At 35.9% G+C, this 17,973-nt stretch overlaps 1 protein-coding gene across 1 annotated transcript in view; it reads left to right on the top strand.

Annotated features, from left to right (window-relative positions):
* The window catches only part of TOPAZ1 (testis and ovary specific TOPAZ 1), a 146,660-nt gene that overhangs the window by 70,057 nt on the left and 58,630 nt on the right, over window positions 1-17,973 (top strand). Inside the window, 7 exon segments of the mRNA XM_007949675.1 lie at window positions 1,111-1,250; window positions 2,241-2,326; window positions 3,065-3,190; window positions 4,644-4,707; window positions 7,284-7,435; window positions 7,644-7,736; window positions 13,172-13,287. Of these exon segments, the coding sequence (XP_007947866.1) occupies window positions 1,111-1,250; window positions 2,241-2,326; window positions 3,065-3,190; window positions 4,644-4,707; window positions 7,284-7,435; window positions 7,644-7,736; window positions 13,172-13,287 (777 nt within the window).

Here is a 17,973-nt window from a genome sequence, read left to right as displayed (position 1 = left end):
TAGTGAAGCCAGAGAAACATAAATAAGCCAAAAATATTTACTATCTGGTACTTTACAGAAGGGAGCTCTGGTGACTTAGTGCCTAAGGCACTTGACTGTTAACCAGAAGGCTGGCAGTTCAAACCCACCAGCCACTCCTCGGAAGGAAGGTTGGGCAATCTACTTCTGTAGTGATACCACCTCGGAAACCCAAGGATGGGTCGCTATGAGTCGGATCTGACTCAACAGCAACGAATTTGGTTTTTGTGGTTTTATAACTGAATCAGAATCTCCATTTTAATAAGATCTCCAGGTGATTCCCCATGGAATTTTTTTAAAATGTAAATTCTGATTCAGTATATCTGGGGTGGAAATACAAATTCTCAGTGGGGGTCTAACTAGAATAAATCCATTAAAATTGTTCTTAAGATAAAAGATTATAGTATCTCAAGGAGGGTATAAGTCTTTCTCTTAAAAGTTAATTCATTTATCTCTATTCCTTATCTCTAACTTACCTTTCTTCCTCCCCCTTGCTTAAATTCTTTATTTTTCTAGATAAATGACCTCCAGATTTAATTTTTCTAAAATGGTTATATAAGAGCTCACGTATTACAATGCAATACAGACAAAGCTGTTTAAGGTAGCAATGCTGGAACAATAACATTTTTTATACTTCTTCCCAAAGGAAGCTCTTACGACATGTATAAATTTATTACCTATACTTGCCCTGGAGAAAATTTATAATTAATTTATTTAATTGCACTAACAGTAGATTAACTGGATGCCCTTTCCTGGATTAGAATGCTAGTACAAGTTCTCCACAAACTTTTTGCTCATCAAAGATGTTTTACTCTATGACGTTTACATCAAAGATGTTTGAACTCCTTACTCCCATCCCACTCCTACCCTTACCCCAAACATTTAATAATAATAATTAGTTTTCTAGTTAAAAAGACAGGAATAGCTTATTGAAAATCATGTGACTGGAGGAGTATTTGAGTACTGAAGAATCATATAGTATATAATATGGGTAGGTAGTGTTAGCTCATGTTTCTACTTATTTGATTTCTCATTACTTTAATGTCTTAAAAATAAATTTAAATTTTGATTTTGATTTTTATGCACACCCAGCAAAGATTGTAAAAATGAAGAGATTATGGCTGGTGAATGTCAGTTAGCAGCACTGGGCCCAAAACCTCTGTACTTATTGGTGCCACCTTTAAATCTAAGTGCTCATCAAGAAGATACAATCCTGAGACCCTGGATGAATGGTACTGTTTTCTTAATAAAATGCTATTGGCTTTTGGTAAACTATATAGGATATTCTTTCATCAAAACAAACACTAGATTTTTTTAATTTTGAAGCAAGTATAGACTGTACTAAAATTAGAAGATATGTGTACATTTACTCAGTACTTTTAACAGAACTATTGCTGAAATAGTCATATGTAATGGTGGTACATAAATTACATGTTATATTTTAAAAATTCAAATTTTAATTTAATATTTGTATATATATTTTAGAATTTGAGTCAGTTTTTTGATAATTCATACATAATACTTTAAACAAACTACATGGAAGAATAATTTAAAATCTGTAAAATCACCTTGGGTACCTTAGACCTCACTCACTCTTCTGTACCTTCTCATTATTGACTTCATGCTGCCTAATGTTGTGCACCATAGCAGCAACCCATCAATGACCACAAGTTTTATTTTAAAAAGTCTTATGGTACAAATTACAGCAAAACTATGCACCAAAAACATCAGCTTGTTTCAGATATGTCTTGGTGCTGCCAAGGTGAAAAATGAAATGATTTTAAATGAAAATACTTTCATTGTTATTTTATCTTTAAAAAAGAATTTTTTTTAATGTTCTAAATCTCATTTTAAAAGACCATACATTAAAAATGGTTATGATCCTTAGGTTTGTCAATAGGTTTCTTCTCTTAGAAAAATTTATTGTGTGTAATATTTGTGTTTAACTTAGAGCTGTGGTTTCTCTATGCTGGTATGTAAGGCTTTTTCACTGTTAGTGAGTTTGTAATTTTAAATTCAGGTTTAGAAATAATTTAAGGGCCCTTAGGATGTAAACCATTAGGTATTTCATAGTAACATATCATGGCACCGTAGTCTGTAAATTGAACATAAATATTCCCAAGGAAAATGTTAACGTACTTGGTAGTGATCATCTGTTTCATTGTTATGAAAGAATAAATTCTAACATAACGGTATATAATGTCATTGTTAATTATTTCTAGATTTCAGATTTCCAGGAAAACATTCCCTCCTAAAGTTTCAGAATGCTGAACCTTGTGAAATATTTAAGAGGGAGAAAAATCTAGGGGTAAGTCTCCCACTTTTTAAAAAATTAATCTGATAAAATATTCACTTTAGGGTCCTTCTGGTTTTCCTGTCTGTCTACATCTTTTAAGCGGTTCTCAGCATTATATAAATACTAGAATGGGGATTGGTGGTAAAAAGGAAAAAGTAAGTATTGACTCAAGGTATTCATAAGTAATATAAAAGGTTGAAAGGAAAAAAGAGTGAACACATAAAGAGAAAATACAGGATAGTTCCTTGTGATGAAAGAGCAAGATGTCAAAATAAAGCAGCTTATGGGAAAAGCATGTTGTAAAAAGCTGTGATTCTGTCCTTTACCTTTTTTATTAATCAGAAAAGCTAAGGAGAGTTTTTGGTCCTAATAAATGCATTGGAAATATGATGTATATTATAGTAGAATTAACTTTTGTAGAAGTAGGGGCCAGGTACATGAGAGGGAGAAGGGAATGTATAAACTTTAAAATATGTAAACTAAAATAATAATAATAACCTTGATATGGAGTATTTTATGCTAAGGGAAATTGAGAAAATGTACTGATAAATAATTTTAAATGGCTTTTTTTGTTTGTTATGCTTAAAAATGTAAATTGCTTAGAGTTTTATTTTCTTATCAAATTAGCAAGTGATTTATCTTGATACTGTTTTGAGTATATAATATTTCTGGTTGCTTCAGATGCCTTCTCACTTGATTATAGAAATGTTTTGTAGTTAACACTGAAATGGAATTTGTCAAATTTTCTAGGTGTTCCAGAAGCCTCTAGGGTTAATGATACCCCATAGATACTGCAAATTTCATTTTAATACATTACGTGGCTGTGAACGATCACAGTGCAAGTTTGCACATGTCCCTGAACAAGGGGATGAAAAGGTAAAATGTATAAAGTTTTGAAGTAGAAATTGTTTTCATAATTATCTCAATCATGCATTTTAATTAAAGTTTTCATAGATTCCTAATAATATAGATGAATTTTGCCTGTTTTTGTGCTTTATGTAAATGGATTATAAAATATGTATACTTTTCTGTCTAGATTCTTTTGTTCAGTATTTTTGAGATTCATCTATATTTTGTACTTAATTGTAGATGTTCCTTTCTCATTGCTGTATAATATTTATTCTATTGTCAGAATGTATCAAAATTTATTTTGTTGTTATATGTTACTGTTGTGGGTATTTGGATAGTTTTGAATATTATAATAATAATGCTATCGGTATTCTGCATTTCTTTTGGTGAATATAACATTCTTATGCTTTATACTGGAATTGGGGGGTTGTATAAGGTATGTATATGTTCAGCTTTAATAGATATTGCCAAATTATTTTCCAGAGTGGTTGTACAAAATTACAGTTCAGTCAGCAATATCTGAGAGTTCTGATTGCTTCACATCTTCATCAGCTTTTGGTATTGTCAGGCTTTTAATTTAACCGTTCTTGTGTAGTGGTAGTTGATGTTTCACTGTGGTTTTAACTTGCCTGATGATTGATGAAATTGAGCATCTATCCAAATGTTTATTAGACACTTGAATAGGGACTTTTTTGTTGATATTTGTGTGTGTGTGTGTGTGTTTTGTTTTTTTAATTATCTAAGTCCTCTACTTATATTCTCTGGGATTTTTTTATTTTTCTTACTGATCTGTGAAAATTCTTTATATATTCCAGATCCAAGTTGTTTTTTGGAGATTGTGTGTATGTGTATATACATATATAAAACATCTTTTTCTACTTTACAAACTGATTTTAATTCTCTTAGAGGTGTTTTTTGATAAACAATTTCCTAATTTTTATATAGGCCAGTTTGTCAACTTTTATTTTATGATCTTAACATTTTGCATCCTTTTGGAGAAATCTTTGCCAAGATCATGAAGATGTTCTCCTTTTAAAAGTTTTATTGCATTATGAATTTAGCAGTCTAATCCATCTATAATTGATTTTTGTTTATGATGTAACAAAAGGGTCAAAATACATACTCTTTCCAATTTGGATCTTATTAAAAAGACTACCTTTTCCCCCACACTGTAGTGTCACCCATGTCATACATCAGCTAACTGTATATGACGGGGTGTATTTCTAGACTCTCTTCTAATCCATCAGTCAAAGTGTTTATTCTTGCACCACTAAATGGATATTTTTTAAATGGCCTTAATAAGGATTTTGTAATTGAATTCGTATGTATTTTAATCTGAGTTAACCTAATATCAGCCTTTTTATTCCAATGCTTTAATCTCATTTTTAAAAAGTTGGCATAAGCAAGAAGATAGGATTGAAATTTATGTAGTTTTTATGAAATACAGAAAGGTAATTTTACATTTTTTGTTACTTTGCAGATGTGCATGGATGTGTTTAAGAAATACATAAATATCAATGAGTTGTGTTTGCTACAACGTGCAGGTATTAAACAATTGAATAGTTAATATGAATTCATTAATGTGGGTATTTCAAGCACTACTGTTATATCTTACAATCTGAAAGTAAATTTGGTACCTTAGGTATGCAAACTGAATGTTTACTTAAGAATGGCTTGTCCTAACAAAGATGAACCCTTTTGCACATATAGTACTTTGTTGTCAGTGAACGCAAACATGGGTATATGGGTGCATAGATGGGTATGTAGCAGGAAGTGTACCCAAGACCGTGTATAGGTTTGGCAGACAATGGTTCTGTAAGTATATTTGTATATTCTGTAAGAATTCCCAGGGGTATAGTAGAGCTGACAAGGGACAAGGTTGTAGTCACTTCTTGGTCACAGCTAGCTACCCAGAGGGACTGAGTAGTTGAACCTGTGGGCTCAGAACCATAGTCTCAGGGGACATCAAGCTTAATTGGAATAACATACTGCACAAAATATTGTTCCATCTCCTACTTTGGTGAGTAACGACGGGGATCTTAAAAGCTTGCAAGCAGCCATCTAGATGCAATGATGGGTCTCTCCTCGTCCAGAGCAAAGAAGAATGAAGAAAACCAAAGATTCATGGAAACAATTAGTCCTAGAGACTGGTACACCATCTGATCTGCAGCCTATACGACTATGAGACCAGAAGAACTAGATGGTGCCTAGCTACCATTGTCATCCACTTGGAAGGGGATCTGTGTAGGAGATCCTTGATAGAGAGGGAGAACAATGTGGAACAAAACTCAAAATCATTTGGGAAAAAAAAGGGGGACCAGGTTTGCTGGTCTGATAGAGCCTGGTGGAACCACTGAGACTACGGCCCCTAGCTGCCCTTCAGGTCTGGAGTTGAACCTACACCTGTGGCTTCCAGCCAAATAAAAGACAGGCATATGAGTTGAACATGTACATGAGGTAGATACACTCCTTGGAGAGAACAATCATGGGGGAAAAAGGGGCTATTTATGCATAGGAAGACAGTTCAGGGGGCAGGAGTGCATGGAGAGATGGACACAGGGAAGAGGTAACTTTCGGGAGGAAGTGGGAGGGGAGCTGTTGCATTGTGGTAAATTGTAGTCAATGTCATGAGACAAAGTGTATGTGAACTGCTCAATGGAAAGTGAATTGCTCTATAAACTTTCACCCAAATCACAATTTAAAAAAACAAAAAATAGAGGAAAAAAAAAAAAAGAATGGCTTGTCTTAAAGTAATCAAAGGACATACAAAAGATATAAATTTGATTATATAAATTTTTAAAGATATTTGCATCACAATTGTTTTAGATTTAATGTTGGTAATATGCCAAAATATTCCAACTACAAGAATAACGAGCTCAGTCGGCTATTAACAAAGGTATCAGCAGACATTGTATTTCCTCTTTTGAGAATCAGAAACAGTTCTGGAGAGGAAAATCAGTAGTTACTGATCCGAATCACTAGAATGTGTGTGTTTCTGATCCAAGAAAAAAAGTAAAAGTACCCAATACTGTTAAGTTACTGGTGAAGTGACATTATGATTAGTCAAAACTCTTTTATAAAACAATGTATCTAACAGAGTTTTCTGAAGAGGAAATCAGAATAATAATACCATTTACAATTACCATTCAAAAGGTGAAATATTTAGGAATAAATCTCCTAAATATATACAAAGAAAACTACAAAACACTACTGTAGGAAACTAAAAGAGATCTGCATAAATGAAAGAATATATCATGCTCATGGATAGGGAGACAACATTTTGAAAATATAAATACTACTGAAAGTGATCTACGGATACAATGCAATCCCATTCCATCATCACTCTTTAAAGAAATGGGAAAACTAATCACCAACATTATGTGAAATGGAAAGAGACCCCAGAGGGCAAAGCACTACTAAAGAAGAACAAAGTAGGAGACCTCACACTCCCCAATTTCAAAATTTACCACACAGCCACGGTAGTTAAAACAGCCTGTTACAGGTACGATGACAGACACAACACCAGTGGAACAGACTTAAGAACCCGGAAGTAAATCCATCCACTTACGGACAGCTGGAGTTAGAAACATCCCCAGATTCAAAATGGATTAAAAAAACAAGAAAGGGTGTGTCAAAATAGTCTGCGTCCTTCCCCACACTGTACAATTTCTCACAAGTAGTGAGACCACTGCCTCACGACTGAAGTAGTTTGACTCCCTGGGAGTTCATATAGAGATCATGATGTGTTTGGCAGATTAGACCTCTTCATTGTAGATAACACATTGAGTTAGCTCCTAATCTAGTGATAAGTATGCCTTGTTTACTTAAAATATTACTGCCATTTTGACTTTTGCATAATATTTTTATCAAATATTTTTGATACTGGAAGCGTGCCTTTCAAGACAATCAGCTTATACTAGTTTAAATACTACATTTAAACTTAATTCTAAAAAATATTTAAATGTGTTTAATTTGTTTAAATTTAATATCTAATCATTACATTTCCTATTTAAATTTAAATAGAGTGAAAGCTTAGAGTATATTTAAATAGAAAAAAATTATCTAAAAAAGATGGGTATCTTAAAAACAGTAAATGACTTTAATATATTTTCATTTTCAGTAAGCATGTTTATAGAGTACTACAGAAAGTTCCCTCCAGGTATACACTTTGATTTACAAGTGCTAAATGACCTTCTAAGTTCTTTACTCAAACATTGTTTATTGAAAGAAGTATTTCAAGTAGTGAACCTCAGCATCATGCTTAAAATGCTGGTGAGTAACCTAAAAATATGTATTTATCAATTTTAAATGAATTTCTCTATTATATTTGTTGTTTGTATGATATAGTGGTTATATTTCTGTACTTGTTGAATACTTTCTAGAGAATACTTGTATTTTTTTTAGCATAAATGAGTTTGAGATTCTCAAGGTGCACTGAAAGAAGACATGGAAATGACTATAATTTTTCTGTTTTATCCAGCCTGCTCTGAAAATACTACTAAACTTATTTGAACATGTGGCAACTATGAACTTAAGGAATGTTGTACCTGCTTTAATTGCTATCTTTTGCAAGGTATGATTTTATTTTCTCTGTTTTATTCTCTGATAATGAAGAACCAGAAAATAATAATTTCCATTTACATCCTTCAAATGCCTTTTATTCACATCATGCATGCCAAAGAATACTATTTTCAGAAAAATTCGTTTTTTCCTGAATTAGGTTTTATGAACAGACTCTAGAGGCTGACAAGCTTTCCCCTTAAATAAATAGTTTCAAGCACCTGAGGTGACTCTTTTCTGGTTTGGGGATTGTACTCATTGCCGTCAAGTCGGATCCAAGTCATAGGACCCCTCCTTGAGTTTCTGAGGCAGTATCACTACAAAAGTAGACTGCCCCATCTTCCTTCCAGGGAGTGGCTGATGGGTTTGAACCTCCAGCCTTCTGGTTAGCAGTCACATGCTTTAGGCACTATGCCACCAGAATTCCTCCCTCTACTCCATAAGGATGATTAAAGAAAATTCTCTTTCCCCAAAAGACTTGAGATCCTTTAGAACAAAAACAAATATACAAATTAACATATAAATAGAAAATCATGACCAAAACAAAGAAAGTCAACACACAGAAATGTGGTGGCTAGGATTTAAGTTTTAAATTTGCCTCTAAACAAAAAGAGAAATAAGAACTTTATATGGCTCCATAAAAAATACATTAGAATTTTGTCTTTTGGTACAGTATTTGATGCTATTCAACCAGCCCACTTCAAAATAGGTATAATAGCAGAAAAATCCCCTACTTTCTTTAGGAAGTAATATTAGAACCATTCTAGTAGGTGAATGAGCTCTGGTGGCATAGTGGTTAAAACATTCAGCTGTTAACCAAAAGATCAGTGTTTCAAATCCACTAGCCGCTCTGTGGGAGAGAGAATAAATGAATAAATATTTCAGTGAATACTTCTAGTTCCATATCACAAAACTTGACAAAATTACTTGCATGGAAATTTTTTAATGCAGAAGTTACTGGTCACCTGTAGTAGTTATAGGAACTCAGTAAGGGATCCGATAAATTGCCTGATACTGAGTAACTTGGCTTTCTGCAAAATGTACTCCAGTTATTGTACAAATAAATTTGCTAATAATGGAGAATGTCAGACAAAGGCAGTGATTTTATTTCTGTGTGCTTAATATAGAGTCATTATTTCTAGAAGTTGTTTGATATCAGTACCAATTTCCATGTACCAGTTTCTATGTTGAGACTGTTTTAGAGTTCAGTGATGATTAAAAGCATATAATTATCATAGAAAAGAATTCTTTTCCTCTTTCTCGCTGGAGCAGTGCACCATACCTGCATCTCATTAACATACATGTCATTAAGAAAGGGGCAATTAACAGCTTATTTTGGACTGTTTAAGTTGTTACCTACTTTGTCAAGAAACAGTTTCTCTTTACCCTGATTTTTGAGCAGTATTAAAAGGCAGATTTTTTTAATGTCATTAACCAGAAAACTAAATTGTTCTTTTGCAGATTTGGCATGGTCCATTAAGCAAAATGTCACTCCTTGGTCAGTGAAATTTATAGATATACAAATAGTGATTCTTTTGAATGCTACAGAGCATCACAGTAAATAAATAATCTTGGTGCTTGCTTCTTCATAAAATTTGGAAAACTACCTGTCAAGGTAGTGAGCTGGTAGGTTTAAGAGAGAAGCTGTTTTCCTTTGTTACGATGAAACTGAACATCCGGAAGACCTGGTATAAATAGTTTAAGGATCAGAGCCTAATGTTTAGAACAGGATTTAAGCAATTATTTTTACAAAGTTTTCACCAAAAAATTTTTAACTTTTTTAATCATACAAGTTAGTGTAGGACTTTCTAATACACATTTAAAAGAGATCTAGTGCCAACAAATTTGAGACTGTTTTCCTGGGAATCCAAAGATAGAGAAATTTTCTCAGTAGCATTTTACCATTATCTTTCATTAAAAATATATATCAGTTATAAATTCTAACAGCCAAATTACAGGGTTTCACACCAAAGTTTATTTTACGTAATACTTTTTTTTTTCCCAAGGTGTTATTTTATTTATTTATTTTTTTAAATTGTGATTTGAGTGAAAATTTACAGAGCAAATTCACTTTCCACACAGCAATTCACATACACTTTGTCTCATGACATTGACCACAATTTACCCCAATGCAACATCTCCCCTCCTACTTGCTCCCAATAGTTACTTCTTCCCTGTGTCTATTCCTCCATGCACTCCTGCCCCCTGAGCTGTCTTCCTGTGCATAAGCAGCCCTTCTTTCTCCCATGATTCTTCTCTCCATGGAGTGTATCTGTCTCAGGTAAATGTTCAACTCATATGCCTGTCTGTTGTTGGCTGGAAGCCACTGGTGTGGGTTCAACTCCAGACCTGAAGGGCAGCTAGGGGCCGTAGTCTCAGTGGTTCCACTAGGCTCTATTGGACCAGCAAACTTGGTCCCCCTTTTTTTTTTTCTTTCCAAATGATTTTGAGTTTTGTTCCACATTGTTTTCCCTCTCTATCAAGGATCTCCTACACAGATCCCCTTCCAAGTGGTTGACAGTAGTAGCCGGGCACCATCTAGTTCTTCTGGTCTTACAGTCATATAGGCTGCAGATTGGATGGTGTACTAGTCGCTAGGACTAATTGTTTCCACGAATTTTTGGTTTTCTTCTTCTTTGCTCTGGATGGGGAGAGATCCATCGTTGTATCTAGATGGCTGCTTGCAAGCTTTTAAGATCCCAGTCTCTACTCGCCAAAGTAGGAGGTAGAACTATGTTTTGTGTAGTGTTTTATGCCAATTGAACTTGATATCCCCTGTGACTATGGTCCCAAGCACACAGGTTCAACTAACTACTCAGTCCCTCTTGGTCTGGCTGTGACCAAACAGTGACTACAACCTTGCCCCTTGTCAGGTCTACTATACACCTGGGAATTCAGAACATACACATAAACTTATAGGACCATTGTCTGCCAATCCTATACATGTTCCTGGGTACACTCCCCAATTCATAGACATACCTAATAGTTCAGCCTGTCCACCCATCTATCCACCTGTATACCCATGTTTGCCTTCACTGACAACACAGTACTGTATGTGTAAAAGGGTTCATCTTTGTTGTCCGTACCTCCCATGTACCTTTCTATGTCTTTCTCTTCCTCAGTGCCACCATACTGGTCACTCACATTTGGTACATTGCCCTTCTTTTCACCCAAATCAATACTTATCTCTGTCTATCTAACAGTGTTCCCTCCCTTCCCCTTCCACCCCTGGTAACCAACAAAGAAAATGTCCTTCCATAGATAAACATTGCCTTGACTTTTACAATAATGGACTAATACAATATTTGTCCTTTTGTGATTGACTTATTTCACTCAGCATAATATCCTCCAAGTTCATCCACATTATGCAGTGTTTTGCAGATTCTACATTATTCTTTAGGGTTGCATAGTATTCCATTGTGTGTATGTACCATAGTTTAGTTATCCATTCCTCAGTTGATGGACACCTAGGTTGTTTTCATCTTTTGGCTATTGTAAATAGTGCTGCGATGAACATGGGTGTGCATATATCTGTTCTTGTCAGGGCTCTCACTTAGGATATATACCTAGTAGTGGAATAGCTGGGTCAAATGGTATTTCTAGTTCCAACTTTTGAAGAAATCACCATACTGCTTTCCACAAGGGTTGTACCATTTTACAGTCCCACCAGCGGTGTATGAGAGTCCCAATCTCTCCAAAACCTCGCCAGCATCTGTTATTTTCTGTCTTGTTGAACTTTGCTACTAGTGCTGGAGCAAGATGGTACCTCGTTGTTTTGATTTGCATCTCTTTAATAGCTAATATCATGAGTATTTCTTCATATGTTTGTTGACCGCTTGAATATCCTCCTTGGTGAAGTGTCTATTCATGTCTTCTGCCCATTTTTTAATTGGTAGTTTGTCTTTTTTGCTATTGAGGTGTTGGAATTTTCTATAAATTCTAGAGATAAGTCCCTTGTCAGATATGTCATTTCCAAATATTTTTTCCCAATCTGTAGGTTCTCTTTTGACTCTTTTGGAGAAGTGTTTGGAAGCACATAAAAATTTAATTTTTAGAAGGTCCCAGTCATCTAGCTTCTCTCCTATCTTGTGCATTTTGAGTTATGCTTGATAGTCTATTTATATTATATATTAGGGCCCCTAAATTTGCCCCTAGTTTTTCCTTGAGGAACTCTAGTTTTAGGTTTCAGATTTAAGTCTTTGATCCATCTGGAATTCGTTTTTGTGTATGGTGTGAGGTACAGATCTTGTTTAATTTTTCTGCAAATGGATATGCAGTTTTGCCAGCAGCATTTATTAAACAGACATTCTCTTCCCCATTTAATGGATTTTGGCCCTTTGTCAAAGATCAGCTGACCATAGGTAGATGGGTCTATTTCTGGGTTCTCAATTCTATTCCATTGGTCTATGTATCTGACTTAATACTTTTAAGAACAGTAAAAAGTATGGAGTATTGTAATTTAGTATATTTTGAGGTAGTTCCCACACATACACACTCACACACACACACACACACACACACACACAGTTTCCTACTGTTGTTTTATTATCCTACCCCAAATTGTTACTTCCTGACACAATTTTCAAATCTAGATTGGGGAAGTAAGGCATACAGTTTCCCAGACATCCAAAACCATTTACATATTTGAGTAATTTCTGAAATGGGGACATTGCCTATGCCTAGAATGGAACCATAGAGGATTCCCAGGAAACATGCTGCTTACAGAATTCAAACACCCTTCAATTGACTCTATCTTAACTTGCTAATTTTCCCAGTACCGACCCATTCCCAGGGTGGTATTGGAGGACCTCATCATAATACCTTTGGGCAGAGACCAACAGGATTATTGGAGCTGAGGCATTTGGTAAGACTGCCAGCTCAAAACCTTGTACCTTTCCTGCCCTTCCCAGGAAATGTAGTATCTTAGACCTGTCAGAAAAAGCCTGCCTTTCATCCAGTTATTCTCACGCCAGAAATATCCAGATACTCCCCTGTTGGCTCGCTCCATTGAAGCTAGGGTATATTGATTTTTAAAAGGGAAATCAGTGATTATTTGATTCTTTTCTAGACAAGGCTCTGTGTGAGGCACAAGAGAAATACCTCTCAGGAAGTTGACAATCAGGGATGGGTCAATGCCTATACTAAAAGATTGAGTGCCAAACAAGAGGTACAGTGATAAAAAACTTAAGATAATTAGGAGAATAGGAAGAAAAATTAGAGCCAAATTTTGAATTCAAGATTATTATTTTCATTTTTGTTTTTGAATAGAGTATCTTATTGAGGTTCTCAAATATCTGAACCAAATATGCTCCAAATTTTTGAAGTATTTTAATTTTACTTGTCTCCATGTTTCACTTCATTGTTCATCAGTCTTTTAGTGGTTTCACACACTTCAGCTTCTCAACTCTTTCACATTTTTATAAGAATGAGTATTTTTCTTTTCTACAGCTTGTTGAAGCTGGGATGGTACTTGACCCAGAACACTATAACTATATTGTTAAGCTCTTATACCAAGTACAAGCTTCCAAACAAGAAATAACTACAATTCTGGAAATGAAATCCAGGTGAGAAAAAGCATTATAATTAAGGCTAACATGTATGTATTTTAATGGGTATTTTGAAGACTGAAGGCAACATACCTCTATTCTTATGTGTGTGGGAGCTCTGGTGGCGTAGTGCCTAAGACACTTGAGTGCTAACCAGAAGGTTGGCAGCTCAAACCCAGCAGCCACTCCTCGGAAGGAAGATTGGGCAATCTGCTTCCGTAGAGATACCACCTTGGAAACCCAAGGAGGGGTCGCTCTGAGTAGGAGACAACTTGACGGCTCATAACAACAACAACATTCATATGTGTAAATATCTAGATAGTTGCTCATTTTTAACCGTTTTCCTGTCTCTTGGTAATATCCTACCTTTGTCAAGCTGCCTCTAGCCAACCTAGATCCTCAATGGATCTTTCTCAGTACTTCATTTCATCACATTTGATGCATCAAGTATAAAAGGATTCTCTAGACTATCTTCTATTTCACAGCTTAGTTAATTCCATTTAATGAGCTGTCTTATATGTATAGGTGGTTGCTGTTAGCTGCTGTCAGCATTGTGTAACCCATGCACTGTGGAACAAAACCTACATGGGTCCTGTGCCATCCCCATGATTGGTTACAAATCAAACCGTTGTGATCCATAAGGTTTTCATTGGCTGATTTTTGAAAGTAGATAACCAGGCCTTTCTTCCTTTTATATAGATAAAACCAGTTGCTGTTGAGTTGGTTCTGACTCATGGTAACCCCTTGTGTGTCAGAGTAGAACTGTGCTCCATAGGGTTTTTAGTGACTGAAGTAGACCATTAGGCCTTTCTTCCCAGGCACCTCTGGATGGACTTGTATCTCCAACCTCTTGGTCAGCAGACAGCTAATGCATTAACTAATTGCAACACCCATGGGCTGTATGCATATAAATTACCTTAATTCTTTTCTTCTCTTTCACTCACTTCTTGTCGTGTTGGTTTAATGAAATCCATTAATGCCTATCCCTCATTCTTGCCCTCACGTGTTCACTTTTTCTATTCAGCTTATGGACCTCCAAAGGACTTTTTTCTCTTTCACTCACTTCTTGTCATGTTGGTTTAATGAAATCCATTAATGCCTGTCCCTCATTCTTGCCCTCACGTGTTCACTTTTTGGGCCTCCAAAGGACTTTGCTTTTTTTTTTTTTTTAACCTCTGATGATTATAAAAGTAGTACCACAATATACCTGTGTTGAATAAAAGGAAAGCCATTAATTTTCAAACTTTTTATTAAAGTGTAGCATACATAGAGAAAAGTATGCAAATCCTAAGTATTTAAATGAACCATAACTTTTTAAATGATTTATTTAATTTTTGTTGTTGAAAATGTATAGAGCAGACCAAACTCACTGCCATTGAGTCAATTCCAACTCATAGTGACCCCTGCTTGGGTTTCCAAGGCATATCACTATGGAAGTAGATTGCCCAACCTTCCTTCTTAGGAGTGCTGATGGGTTTGAACCTCCAGTCTTCTGGTTAGCAGTCAACTGCCTTAGGCACTACACCACCAGAGCTTCCATATAGAGCAGAACATGCACCAATTCTACAATTTCTACATATATAATTCATTGACATTGATTATATTCTTCAAGTTGTACAGCCATTCTCACCCTCCTTTTCTGAATTGTTCTTCCCTCATTAACATAAACTTACTACCCCTTAAGTTTCCTATCTAACCTTTTGAATTGTTGGGTACTTAATCTCATATGGATAGTTCTTTTAAAGAGCACAATGCTCAAGGCAGACAGTCTTAACTAATTACGCTAAACTATTGTTTAATTTAAAGACTTCAGGGAATATTTTTTGTTTAATATTTAAAGATTATTTCAGGGCAATAGTTTCAGGGGTTTATGCAGCCTCACTGGCTCCAGAAAGTTTAGATTCCATGAAAATTTGAAATTATGTTCCATATCTCTCCCTTTTAATCAAAGATTTTTAATAGAATCTTTGATCAAAATTGAACCATAACTTTTTAAATCATATTTGATAAAATAAATGGTATCAATCACTGAAATCCTTGAGAAGCCCAGAAATCTCCTGCAGAGAGCTTCCACAAACTATTTGTGTCTCATTCCTCATTATACTTTAATGCAAAGGTTCTCAAATTTTCTTGCTGCACAGTATCCTTATTGTTATTACTCATACTTGCCTTTGTGTCATATCCGATTAATGGCAACCCCATGTGTACAGAGAACTATTCCCTAGGGTTTTCAAGACTGTGACCTTTTGGAAGCAGATTGCCAAGCCTGTGTTTCAACAGTGCCCCTGGTGGGTTTGAATTGCCAACCTTTCAGCTAATAGTGACCAAATAGATGTCAGAAGAGACTCTGAAACTTGCCCTTGAATGGAGAGTAGCTAAAGCAAATGGAAGAAATGACAAGATAAAAGAGCCGAACAGAAGATTTCAAAGAGCAGCTCAAAAAGACAAAGTTATTATAATGAAATGTGCAAAAATCTAGAGTTAGAAAACCAAAAAGGAAGAACATGCTCAGCCTTTCTCAAGCTAAAAGAACTAAAGAAAAAATTTAAGCCTTGAGTTGCAGTATTGAAAGATTCTATGGGCAAAATATTGAATAATGCAGGAAACATCAAAAGAAGACAGAGGGAATACACAGAGTCACTGTACCAAAAAAAATTGCTCAATGTTTATCCATTTCAGGAGGTAGCATATGAGCAAGAACCAATTGTATTGAAGGAAGTGGTGAAAAACAAGGCTCCAGGAATTAATATAATACCCATTGAGTGTTTCAACAAATGGATGCCATGCTGGAGGCATTCACTTGGCTATGCCAAGAGATTTGGAAGACAGCTACCTGACTGACTAGAAGAGAGCCATATCTGTACCCATTCTAAAGAAAGGTGATCCCACAGAATGTGGAAATTATCAAACAATATCATTAATATCACACACAAGTAAAATCTTACTGAAGATAATTCAGAAACAGTTACAGCAGTATATTGACAGAGAACTTCCAGAAATGCCAGCTGGATTCAGAAGAGGACGTGGACCGAGGCATATCATTGCTGGTGTCAGATGGATCTTGGCCAAAAGCAAAAATACTAGAAAGATGTTTACTTGTGTTTTATTGACTATGCAAAAACATTCAGTTGTGCAGATCATAACAAACTATGGGTAACATTGAAAGGAATGGGACTTTCAGAACACTTAATTGTACTCATGAGGAACCTATACGTAGACCAGGAGGCTGTCGTTCACACAGAACAAGGGGACACTGCATGGTTTAAAATCGAGAGTGTATCAGGTTGTATCCTTTCACCATACTTGTTCAATCTATATGCTGAGCAAATAATCTGAGAAGCTGGACTATATGAAGAAGAATGTGGCCTCAGGTTTGGAGGAAGAATCATTAACAACCTGTGGTATGCTGCTATATCATTCACAACTTTGCTTGCTGAAAGTGAAGATGATTTGAAGCACTTACTGGTGAAGACTGAAGACTACAGTCTGCAGTATGGATTATACCTCAATATAAAGAAAACAAAAATCCTCACAACTGGACTTATAAGCAGCATCACAATAAATGGAGATAAGATTGAAGTTGTCAAAGACTTCACATTACTTGGTTCTACAATCAGTACCAATGGAAGCACCAGTCAGGACATCAGACAACATATAGCACTGGGCAAATTGGCTGCAAAAGACCTCTTTGAAGTGCTGAAGAGCAAAGATGTCTCCTTGAGGACTAAGGTGCACCTGACACAAGCCATGGTATTTTCAGTTGCCTCATATGCATGTGAGAGCTGGACAGTGAATAAGGAATACCAAAGAAGAGTTGATGCTTTTCATTTGTGGTGCTGGCGAAGAATGCTGAAAGTACCATGGTCTGCTAAAAGAACTAACAAATCTGTCCTGGAGGAAGTACAGCCAGAATGCTCCTTGGGGGCGAGAATGGCCAGACTTCATCTCACATACTTTGGTCATGTTGTCAGAAGGAACCATTCTCTGGAGAAAGATATCATCCTTGGTAAAGTGAAGGGTCAACGAAGGAGGGGAAGGCCCTCAACGAGATGGATTGACACAGTGGCTGCGGCGATGGGCTCAAGTCTAGCAAGGATTGTGAAGCTGGTACAGGACTGAGCAGTCTTTTGTTCTGCTGTGCATAGGGTCACTATGAATTGGAGATGACTCAGCACCTAATAACAACAACTAGTAGTGAAGCACTTAACTGTTTGTGCCACCTAGAGTCACAGTGTCCCTAGGCTAAAAGAAATATGTTAACAGTCCAATTTATTAAGTAGTTATATCCTACTTAATAGTAGGATAATAAAACAACTTAATAGTAGTAGTTTGTGCAACAGATGTTGCTTGAAACTTTTAAATATCCTGTGGTGCTTTTGCAAGTTTCCTGTGTTGCTGTTGTTGTTGTTGTTAAGTGCCGTCAAGTCGTTTCCGACTCATAGCAACCCCATGCACAGCAGAATGAAACACTGCCCGATCCCGTGCCAGCCCCACAATCCCTGCTACACTTGAGCCCATCATCGCAGTCACCGTGTCAATCTATCTCGTTGAAGGCCTCCCCCTCTTTCGTCGACCCTCCACCCTACCAAGCATGACATCCTTCTCCAGGGAATGGTCCCTTCTTACAACATGACCAAAATAGGTGAGACGAAGTCTGGCCATTCTTGCTTCCAAGGAGCATTTTGGCTGCACTTCCTCCAGGAT

Source organism: Orycteropus afer, unplaced genomic scaffold (assembly GCF_000298275.1).
Source record: "Orycteropus afer afer isolate SDZICR_OR568_19922 unplaced genomic scaffold, OryAfe1.0 scaffold00250, whole genome shotgun sequence".
Taxonomy (NCBI): Eukaryota; Metazoa; Chordata; class Mammalia; order Tubulidentata; family Orycteropodidae; genus Orycteropus; species Orycteropus afer.
The sequence above is the reverse complement of the archived record's forward strand: the minus strand, read 5'-3'. Positions and strand labels throughout refer to the sequence as shown.